The 11,911-nt window shown below is 42.9% G+C and overlaps 1 protein-coding gene across 1 annotated transcript; it reads left to right on the top strand.

Moving 5' to 3' along the window:
- Positions 1 to 4,215: 4,215 nt before the first annotated feature.
- On the top strand, positions 4,216 to 11,658 carry stmn4 (stathmin-like 4). The gene is made up of 6 exons (XM_026340593.1): positions 4,216 to 4,379; positions 8,707 to 8,769; positions 9,073 to 9,168; positions 9,261 to 9,466; positions 9,613 to 9,804; positions 10,697 to 11,658. Exons 2-6 carry the CDS (start codon positions 8,757 to 8,759, stop codon positions 10,754 to 10,756), a joined length of 567 nt encoding a protein of 188 aa, XP_026196378.1. The 5' UTR covers positions 4,216 to 4,379; positions 8,707 to 8,756; the 3' UTR covers positions 10,757 to 11,658.
- The last annotated feature ends 253 nt before the right edge of the window (positions 11,659 to 11,911 follow it).

The following is an 11,911-nucleotide window of genomic DNA, read 5'->3' as shown; positions in this document are numbered from 1 at the left end:
AACAAAAGGAACAAAAGTACTACAGTATGTGTATTCATAGTTCATGTAGTGTAGTGGTCTGTATGAAATTCTGTAAAATATGTGAAGGAATCACTCGATGTAAAATATATTACGATAGGTAGAAATTCATTATTTGTTATTTTATGTACACAGGGTTGTTATTTTAATTGTATTTTAATAATAAAATATTTTATTTCATGATTTTCATGATATTTTTTTCATAATAACATTTACAGAGACACAACAGGAAGTACACCAGTGAGACCCCAGCGAGAGCAACGTGTACACACCATGTTTATAGAAAACCATTAAATCAGCAGTGTCTCCGAGTCATGCCTCATCCTCACTGACCCGTACATCACATCCATCACTCAGGAGAATCATAACTGTCACGCTGTCTCACCTCTGATCCCTGCTGCACAGGGACATGTGTCTTTGTAAACTCATGCACACACACCCCTGTGTCTGGCATCTGCACCACGTAAAGAGAATGGAAATACAATAAAATCATCACAGTACATGCACACACATTAGAAAAGATACTTGACTTAAGCTTAAGCAGCTGCTGTTTTGACCATTAGCTGCACTCGTACCTGATTCATATCCAAAGAAACATGACTGTGACCGGCCAGAAGATGGCGCTAATACAGCATAAAAGTGGTACATGTATCACACTAGCAAGGTCAGTCCATTTGTTTTTCCTGTACGCCGAAGACATTTAGGTTTAACATGGAGATGAATATGATATGAAGTTGACAACCCACATTTTCAGTCAGCAAAATTATGGGAACAGATTTTTATTTTAATAAATTAACTTATATATTACAATACCTTCGTACACAAACCTATATATGTGGTTGCATATCCCTGGTTTGCAATAACTGCATCAAGCCTGCAATTCATCAACACCACCAAGCTGCTAGTAGCTTCTTTTGATTTGCTTTGACTACGGCCTCCTTCAGTTGATGTTTCTTTTGGAAGCGGGGGTTCTCCCGTCAGTCTCCTCCTCAGCAGGTGAAATGTCTGATGAAAGACGCGGCCAGTTCAGAGTCTTGAACCTGAAGAAGTTCTGTGTTGAGTTGACTGTTCACTATTCTCACAATACTAGTCAGATGTTGACCCTTTCCTTGGCTGACCCATATCTCACCAGGTAGTGAAACATGTAATCCTTGCAACAGCCTTGCACTTCATCCATCCTTTGAAGTACCTAATACTCAGCTTGGATCTTTGGAGCTGATCTAAAATAGTGGTCTTTGGGATTCATGTACAGCCTAGCTGCACCAAAGCCTTTGCTCGCTTCCTAAGACAGTCCTTAGAGCTTGGATATACTCATTCTTAGTGTGGCATTAGTATCTGTAGGGGATTGTTTCCAACAGCACGATACACACGCATATTTTAAGACATGATTCTCACATAAACATCATACTGCAAGCTGTGCATTTTCCTGACAGTAACACAAACGCAGAGACACACTTTCCCTGGCCGTCACTCATTTCTTTTTCACCGCACTGTTCCCATGGTAACAGACTGTTTCTGTTCTTTGACAGGAGTAACATGCAGAAACCAAAGTCTGTGCACCAAGCGAGACAACTTAGCATTACTGTTGTTGCAGTTGTTTTGCCTCGTAGTTTCTATTCATGCAGCTCATCCCAGTTCGAGCTCTGCTGCTCACTCGTGCCCAACTCTTCTGCAGTCGGGAGGAAATAGGTTCATGCTACGCTTCATGTATAAGTGGGTGTAGCTTCTTTGTTTTCCCCTCGAAACCAGAGCCCAGCCTGTCAAAATCAATGCTAGTAAAAGTCCTTCCGCTTCAATTAGATCACGCTGTGGAGCATTTGACCACTAATCTAATTGTCCTACAGTGGACACCTGCACGAGCACGCACTCAGTTGATATGTTCACAGAACTTACTCACACTCCATTTCACGTATACACACACACACACTCATGCGCTAGGTGGAATGAGTAAGGCCAGCAGATAGGTGATCTCATCCTGAGACACTAAGGGATGATGTCAGACTACAGATCGTGCTGCCGCTAAGCTGCTGAAACTGTTTACGTTTTCACGGGCCACGAGGGCTCGGGGTGCAGTCCAGGTCTTAAAGTGCTTTAAAACTTATGATTGCATAGGCTGTAAAGAGCCGTATCACTATCCAGGAACACTCAAACAGCAATCTGCACTGAACATAAAGTTAAAATTCATTATCAGACCATCAGCTATTCCTCATCTAGTTCCCTTCAATGTATTCAAATCTAAATCTAAATCTAAATCTCCTGTTTGTCTTTTCTGTTTAGTGCCTCTGCAGAGATTTCTTTAAGACAGAGGGACCTGATTTGTCCATTTCTCTTCCTCATCGCACTATTCAGCTGCTTTCATGTTCTATAAAGTGTGTGATTCTTCATCCTGTATCCCCTGAGCCTTTTTTTTAGCTACCCTCTCCTCCATATTTCTCCCATGGGTGTTTCCTGTATGCTCCACTGTTTCATTTGTTCTTCCCTCCTTATTTTCCTCTGCTCTGGTCCTCCCTCTCATCTTTTTTCTCCCAGAATCACTGAAATAATCTGTTTGATCTTATTTCCTCTTTCTCCTTCTCTTCCCCCCCCCCCCCCCCATTCCTCTCTAACGCTTTCTCCTCTTATTTTATTCTGTCTCTTCGTCCCTGGTGAGCTCATTTCCAGGATGTGTGAAACCTAATGTCACACGTGCATTTACCGTCAGGGGTGACTGGGGGAGAGGAGAGGAGAGGAGAGGAGAGGAGAAGAGAGGAGAGAGGAGAGGAGAGGAGAGGTAGAGAGGAGAGGAGAGGAGAGGAGAGGAGAGGTAGAGAGGAGAGGAGAGGAGAGGAGAGAAGAGGAGAGGAGAGGAGAGGAGAGGAGAGGAGAGGAGAGGAGAGGAGAGGAGAGGAGAGGAGAGGAGAGGAGAGGAGAGGAGAGGAGAGCAGAGAGATAGCGACAACAGGACACACCCTAATGCGACCTCATGCATATCTCTCTCTCCCCCAGTGTTGTGAGCTCTTTCATCTCTCCTGCCTGTGGACAGCACGGTGACATCATGTTAGTTGTGTGAGCTGAATACAGGATCAAAGGGCGGCAACAACAGAGATGTCACTTGCTCTCTGCTTTTTTCTGTTTTTTATTTTATTTTTGACCTGTTACATTGGCCACTAACTGAGGCATGGAATTGACCCAAGAAGAAACAGCCTGGTTCACTATTTAAGTATTTGACAGTACTCGATGGGGCTTTAATCTGTACTTTTGTAATAATGTTTTAATCTCTACATGAAAACAGGTGGATAATATCCGAGGGTTTACTGGTAGTGAATAACCTACTGAAGCTGCAGCTCCCACTCTGCTTTAAAGAACTAAACCAAAGCTAAAGCATAAGCTAAGGTTTTGCTGATGCACTTCAGTGTTGTGCTGTGTGTTGAAGCTGTTGTGATAAATTCATATCAAGCTTTGAGAACGATGGAGATGTTGCAAGAAATGAGGCCAAGCCAGTGCCAAAAACCCAAATATATGCAATGTACAATTCAAGAAAAAGAAAATCATCAAATCTACAAAGGAAAATGTGTTTTATTCATTTATATCCATTTGTTTTTTTGCAACTATAAATATGAATGAACTTTTCATTTTTCATTTCACGTTTTCTTTTAGCATTGTTCACAGAATATATATATAGATATATAGATATATAGATATATATGGATGTGCAACTGTTTATATTCAGATAAAATATCACTACACACAGCAAACCTTACTGATGCTGCACAGTGTACAGTACTAATAGTTGTAGTATAAGTTTGGTAGTAGAGGTACCAGTACTAGTAGCTCTAGCAGTAGTGCCAGATATTTTGTATGATAAACTGAACGTGCTTCGTGCTGCACAAGGTGGCTACTTCTTGTATTTACAGTTAGGATTTAAATAATTTAGTGTTCTGCGTGCTTCCCAGCTTGGCCCCCTGCTGTGATGCTGCACACACACACACACACGCACACATTACCAGTCTACTAGTTCCTCACATTATTCCACCCAACTCTCTCCCATGCATGCAATACATACGTACATGCGCACACACACAGCCAGGCACACACATAATCACACACCCCTGCACCATATAATAAAACAGTGATTTTACCACCCACCCTGCAGTACAACACAAAGAGCTGATGGCCCTCCCATCATCCTCCATCTCGCTGCCCATTGGCTGTGAGGCTTGGATGCTGGCAGTGCCTCGGACCAATAAGACGTCTCCAAGGTGATGTCATGGAGGCAGCGTTGATGCTGTTGCTGATGCTGTTGCCCGGCGCCTGTATCCGTGCAGCCAGACGGGGGTGACCGTAGCCACCATCAGCAGCAGAGACAACAGGGACAGAGGGGGGTAAGTCTGCTTCTCTTGTATCCCAAAACACGCACAGCTGCACACATCTGCAGTTCAACGGTGCCACCTTTAGTGCTCAAGATACCTTTTTGTTGATAGACTGAATGTTTCCGGTATGTGTTCGTGTGTGTTTGCGAGTGTGTCAGTAGGGTGTAATGGGGTGACGGAGAGGATATTGATGATGCGGTGGTTCCTGCTGACAGGACAAGAAGGAAAAGGGAGAGAGAGAGAACTGAGTGTATCCAAAAACTGTATGGTATGGTAACATGTGTCATTCAGTATCGATCCTGCATATGTGCAAATGCAGCTTTATGTCTGGAGCAAGAGAGGGGAGTGGAAAGAGAAACGGTTGGTGTGTGTTTATGTGGCACCAAGGTGTGTGCAGGCCAGAGGAGGAGAGAGTAAGAGACAGATGTAATGTAAAAAAGACAAGTGGCTAAGACTTTATAAAAGTTCCTATTTGTCTTCAAGGTTTTTTTTAGTTTTGAACCTAAATGTCTTGCATTTAATACCAGTTTCATCTTTAGCTGTACAGCATTCCAGCTTCATTATTTAGTGTGTATGTGGCCTTTTTAACTGGGTATTTTAAGCAAGAAATAGAAGGTGAAAGCATAGGACAAGTGGGGACTGTTGTGCATGTCCTATAGGTGAATTCTGAACACACAGAGGAGCATTAGCACTGATCAAAAGTCTGTAAGCATCATCACAGGGTGGTTACCAATAATGTAAATAGTAGGTTAATATTTATAACACTCTCTTTATTATTCAACACTCTAAAAATGATTAAAAGTGGCACATCAAATACTGCAACCATGGAAACAGGGTTAATAATGAAAAGATATCTCGGAGACTGAAGATTCATCTAGGAAAGCAATGAGTGCTCTACTGTATGTGCAGAGTGAAGTCAATCAACATGTCCACTTTTAGAACATGCTGTATCTATGTGAAACTAGAGCTCCTGTAAGAAATATAACTAAGTTTTATATTTACTTCTATGAGACTCACCATGCAGAATTGAAGGCAGAAATGACGCCTTGAAGACCTCCTGGAGCTCATAGCAACATTAAATTCACAGTACATCCGAGTTCAGTTTGGTCTTAGTTAAGATTCTTACTTGAAGTTAGTTTTTAAAAATATAGGAAGTTGTTGTCTTGTACAGATTAGTTAATTAGCTCTATTAGTTATTATTCTGTGAGCCACAGTACTTAGATAACATTTACTTAAATTAGGTTTACAGGCACAGCATACAACTTCCTTTTAAACAGACTGATCCGTGTTAATTGTGATTTTTTTTAAATAGTCATTGATCGTCCACATGGAATTACAACTTCATTAGTGAGTTTTATTGGTAGACAAAAAAAACCTAAGCTAAACTAATGGCAGGATGAGGCTACATATTTAGAGTACAGACCTTTTCTACATTTAACAACAAACATTATTGTCCCGATTATCCACAGTTAAGTGAAGGAATCATTTGCTTTTCATTTTACAATTATAACTCACACTGTTATTGCCTTTTCTGAACACTATTAGGCTTTACAATACATAATATTGCCTCCATTTCAGAGACCATAAAGGAGAAAAATTGATCCCATCAGAAAAGAATTCCACTCATAGGAAATACTAAAATGAAAAACTACACTATGACATAGCTGTCAGCAAAATGTCCCATAGACATGGGGGGAACCAAATGTTCCCTACATGGACTCTACAAGCTGATTGTGTGTGTGTGTGTGTGTGTGTGTACAGTATGGACTAACAAGCGATGGAGCACTCCTACTCCAGCAGGAAGCAGTGCATTGATCTGCAACCTGGGTGGTTTCATGAGATGGGAAGCAGCTGTGTGTGTGTGTGTGTGTGTGTGTGTGTGTGTGTGTGTGTGCGTGTGTGTACACGCATTCCAGCAGTGCAGCACTACGTTTATGTGTTTCTGTGCAAGCGCAGCGTAATTCCAGGTGTGTTGCTCGTGTGTGTGTGTGTGTATGTGCACATATGTGACTCTGTGTGTGTCCGTCCCACTGGGAACCGTGCGAGGGCGGTCAGGTGAGCGTGTGCTCTACACACTAATGAGACGTCTCTCCTTGTGTGTGTCACAGTCGGTCTCATTGGAACATTTCTCTCAGTCTCTGCAGCTCACTGCACTCTTCACGTGTCACATGGTGACAGACTGAGAGTTTCAAATGCAGGAGAGCTGGACAGACAGGTGGGAGGTTAGCAGCTTAGCTTAGCATAATGACTGAAGAGTGAAACTGCTCTCCTGGCTCTACAGGAAAGCTCAGAAACACACACGCCAAACAGCTCTGAAGCTCCCTGATTGTCAAGTCGCTTCATCATGTTGTTGTTTTATAGGGTGATACACACCGGGACGTCTGAGAGATGCTCCACAGAGGTGTTGGTGGGTGGATGGATAAACTGAGCATGTCAGCAAAAACATAATGAACTAAAACATGATTCCCCAAAAGAGAATGAACGTTTCCCTGAATTTCAAACTGTATGATTTTTTCCTCTGGTTGAGGGTCTGAAACATATATTTACGTCCTATGTGTTGCACAAATTGAATCAGTGCAAACAATGCAAAGCATGTGTTGTCTTCATTCTAGACAGTGTAATCAGTATTCTGCATTGTGTTTCGATGATTGCCTGTGTGGGATCTTTGCTCAGAAGATAGAGAGCATCTGTGTCGTTTGGGCATACAGACACATCCCATCACAGATGTTGCAGACATCAGGAACTACTGGCCGCCCCGCCCCAAATCTGTGAAGTCTGTGTTATGAACTTCTTTCTTTACTGTTTTCTTCAACACCGTGAGCTGATGATGATGATGGGGGTGCTTATGATACTGGATCCCACAATGAATGGAAACTCAATTAGCATGTTCACTGGGCCGTGAGAAGGGAATCGAATGTGCGGGGCGCACATGATAACTTATTCCAGACCTATATGACCGTGAGCTTAGATTAGTTTTAGTATTTGTTGACATAATAATTTACGTTCTTTCCATTTGTGTTAAAGGGCAACTTCACTTCAATTCATGCTTTTGCTCGTAGCTGGAAACGCAGATTTATTACGCTTTTGCCCAACGTTCAGAAAAAAAGATCATCTGGAGGATTTTTTCAGTTCAGATGATGTCATCTGGTTGCGTATCGTCTCGGCCGACCTGCTCCCCCAGAGCTCCTCATCCAGATGCCTCCTCCAGATGGCATCATATGAACTAGGACCAGAGAGATATCTTAATGCATTAACAGTCATGTCCATGTGCTGCACAAACTAGAACCTTAGGAAGCAGGTTTAAAATCAGTGATGTCATCCTTTAAAAGCAAATGTCTAATTTATCTGTAATGGGAGATTAAGGAAAATCATTGTTATTCTGTAAATTTATAGCAAAACCTTTAGATAATCTATCAGCTTAATTTCCATGTTTCAAAGGAGGGACAGATTTATAGGATCACTCAGATGGCTCACATCAATTCCGTGTTAATGAGACCATCTGACAGAGAGCGGATCGACGGATGGAGATCAAAACTGATAGCAGGTCTGGCGACATCATTTGCTACTATTCTGCATCTCTGTCTGAACATAATTAACTTCATTGCTCAAACGAAACTCTAATTGAGTCGAATTTCCCTTTCTATCAAACAATCATCTGTGGATGAATCGGATTTGTTTGTGTGCAACAGGCCACTCTCAGTGTATGACAGAGACACCTTCACTCTAATCACAGCTTATTCCAGCCATGCTTACAGACGCCAGCCTTGCTTTGTTATTTATACCTGCCACTTCCTGTCTTGCATCTGCTCAAAGATTGATAGCTTCTTCTCCAACATGTGTCACGACTGAGAGACGAGGCAGCACATGGAGCTGGGACATTAAAGTACTTTTTTTTGTAATGGTTGCTTCTCTTTGATATCTGAGCTCCACTGTGGCTGATTTTACATTCATCTGTTGCAAAGGGAAAGGTTCTCACTTTAAAGCCACACGTTTGCATATTTGCATGTTTTCAATTTGCACATGAGCGAAGTGGAAATAAAAAAATGTGATGATCAGTCGGTGTGCCAACAAAAAACAAAGGCAGCGGGGTGTAATGGAAATACAGATGTCTGATGAGGACCTCCTACCTGCCTGTGTTTCATCCTTCACCATATCTATCCTATTTTAGCCCACATTTATATCTCAATTCTGTTCTCTCATTCGGGTCTTACACTATTGCTCTGCAGTTATCTGTCTTCTTAATTCTCTCCTTAGCCTGTGCTTCTCACATGCGTTGCGTGACTGTTGCTGCCTCATTCAGTCCTATCTGTCTCTGTCTCTGCATGTCTCCCGCTGACAGAGTGAGAAGGATCTTCAGCATCCCTGAAGAGTTACATACACACTGAGAAGATGACTCTGGCAGGTAACTGCAGCCACAGCAGAAACGAATACACACCTCACTGCTGCCCTGTCCTCTACTGTATGTGCTGCTAATGGTTGGGATAACAGTGCAGTTTTATTATCTGAAGCGTGTGTCTTGTCATTATTGTGACTGTTAAAATGATAAGTCTGTCCCTGAGAGAAAGAACTATGTCATTATGTCACTCCGTCTGTAAATGCTTGTTCATCATTCATTTTGGGTCAACACAAAGTCAAACATAATAAAACGCCTGTGCGTGTGTGTGTGTGTGTGTGTGTGTGTGTGTGTGTGTGTGCGTGCCCGCAGCCTACAAAGAGAAGGTCAAAGAGCTCCCCCTGGTGTCTCTGTTCTGCACCTGCTTCAACCCACAGACTGCAGAGAAACCTACATACAAGGCAGAAGGTAGGAAATGTAGGAGAAACCAATCCTGACAGCAAAGCACACAATGCACCAAAAATCACCTATTGATGATAAGAGCCATGTGTTTACTACAGATGCAGTGGACCTGGGCTGGTGTGTCATGAAAGACGTGGAGGTCATTGAGCTGAATAAGCGGGCATCAGGCCAGGCCTTCGAGGTCATCCTCAAGCCCCCGTCCTTTGACGGCGTGCCAGAGCTGAACACCTCCATGCCGCAGCGCCGTGACCCCTCCCTGGAGGAGATTCAGAAGAAGCTGGAGGCTGCCGAGGAGAGGAGAAAGGTAGGGGCAGGGGTGGAACGTGGTGCTGGGGGTTTAAGCCTAAGCTCGTGCATTATGACACCTGCAAGAAACCCAGCTGGACCTTAAACTCTGACCTTAACCCCAAATATGTGTCGCTCATTTAGTCGTTTTACACCTCCCTCTAGTGTCAGGAGGCCGAGCTGCTGAAGCACCTGGCTGAGAAGAGGGAGCACGAGCGCGAGGTGATCCAGAAAGCCTTTGAGGAGAACAACAACTTCATCAAGAACGCAAAGGAGAAGCTGGAGCAGAAGATGGAGGCCAACAAGGAGAACAGGGAGGCCCTGCTGGCTGCAATGCTGGAGCGGCTGCAGGAGAAGGTACAGTCTCAGACCCCTTATAGAAAGAGTGTCACCAGCTTTTCCAGGATTCTACGTTGGTGGAAAACTGACAAGAGAAGGAAAAGAAGCACAGTTTAAATACACTATTAAATTAATTCATTTTCACATTTTCATTCTTTTGCCTGAATGTTCATCACTTACATGAACTCTGTTCAGCCAAACGCTGCAGAAAACTGCTAAATTCAAATGCGTTCCCTTATTTCTTTCTTGCGACCGTTGGCCATTTATAGCGTGTGTGTGGGCGTTTTAGTAATACATGATGAAGAAGACGCTTTTCAGCACGTCTAGAGATAAATATAATGCGGCCAAGCTGAGTCTAAGATACATTTCCCCAAGGTAGAGCAAAGTCACAGCCAAGCCTGTGGTCTTTAAGACAATGCTGAAGTAGTGCAAGCTCAGCTTTCCCTGTCATTCCTCTGATCCTCAATCAGGTTCTATACCCTGGAACAGTTTCCTGATGGAAAACACTGGATCTCACTGTACAGAATTTGTTTCAGGGCAACAAGACGTTTGACAAGAAATAGTTAACAGGTAAACATCAAATTGTTAAGATAGGCTGACACAGGAGCAATCTTCTCATCTAACTGTTAGACAGAAGGCAGGTTTCATCATGTTTAACCAGCACAGTGTAGATGAAGCCTCTACAAACCAGGCTCGCCTGTTTCTTTTAACATTGTTCACAAGCTTGATCGCTGAGCATGAATATTTAATGAAGTGGAAAAGAGTTTTTAGCTCTCTGTTTGATTCCCCGTGAACAGTTGCCGAGCAGATCCCCTGTTCCCTGTTCTGCAGGCGTCTCCCTCATTAATGCTAATACATTCCTGATTACTAACAACTCTGATGTTGCTGCGTCTCTGTGTCTGTCTGGCAGGACAAGCACGCGGAAGAAGTGAGGAAGAACAAGGAGATGAAGGAGGAAGCCTGCCGGTAGATGAGCGGAGCTGAGGGGGAGCCAAGAGAGGGAAACAGCAGGACTGGGAGTTGGTATAAAAAAAAAAAAAAGAAAAAAGAAAATTAAAACAGTGCAGACGAGAAAACAAAAAGAACTCTAAAATAACTCGAAGAAAAGGAAACAGACGAGGTTCCAAAATTTGATGTCTGCTGTAATGATTCGGACCGAGCTGTACAAAGTTTAGCCAACTCTTAATGTCCAAACTGAAAAAGAAGTCTTTCTTTGTTGTTGTTGTTTTTCTAAAGGAAAAGTGGGTGGGTAGCGGGTTTGGCATCAAAACAATATTTAAAGAAGGGTTTGCCATGGGTTGTGTGGCGAGAAATAAAAGCTGCATCGAAGCAGACGGAGGTAAAAATTCAAATTATAGCTCTCTGGTTTCTACACTTCTTTAAGGAAGCAGGGAATTAGAATCGCCTGCATGATATTTTAGCAGCTACCCGAGCTCTGGTTCGTTCTCGCTATTGATGATCTGTCACAAATTGTCACTTGAATCACACCGATTTGGCAGCAACACAGTTCCAGCTACACAGTGCCTCTACAACTAGACTGGAACGACTACGAATGGAGCTGTGATTGAATTTATCATTAAAGGGTTCAAAAACAAACGGTATGATGTGCTTGAGTTGAGCTGGACACGCAGCTACGGTTTACCAGCCTGACCTGTACGAGCCAAAAGACGCCTTCAGTCTTTGATTTAATTACTAGAACACACGTGCTTCTGCTGTTTCTGAAATACCACACGTACAAATACAAATTGATTTCCCTAGGTCCACCTCTCTCATGCTAATTCTTTGCGGCACCACTTTTGGGACTGTGTATTCTATCTGGGGACGTCTGTGCGTGTGTGTGTGTGCTAAACTCTGTGAATCTTACTAAATGGTTTATGAATGTAAAAATGAAGAATCAGCCTCCTGTGTCCTCCCACAGTGCTCCAGGGGATTCAAAGAAAAGAAAATCCTGTAAAGTGGGGATCCTTTATTCCTGTATTCTGCCGTTTTCAGGCTCTTTGTGAAACTTTAACCATCGTGTTAGTGGTAGATCAGTGACACGCCTTGGAGTCTCTTAGATTTAGAGCACTGATTGCACTCTTATTTCTTTAAGCACAACTCAAAAGCACATAATCATACATGAAAA

Source organism: Anabas testudineus, chromosome 24 (genome assembly GCF_900324465.2).
Source record: "Anabas testudineus chromosome 24, fAnaTes1.2, whole genome shotgun sequence".
Taxonomy (NCBI): domain Eukaryota; kingdom Metazoa; phylum Chordata; class Actinopteri; order Anabantiformes; family Anabantidae; genus Anabas; species Anabas testudineus.
Note: the sequence above shows the minus strand (reverse complement) of the source record. Positions and strands in the feature narration are given on the sequence as shown.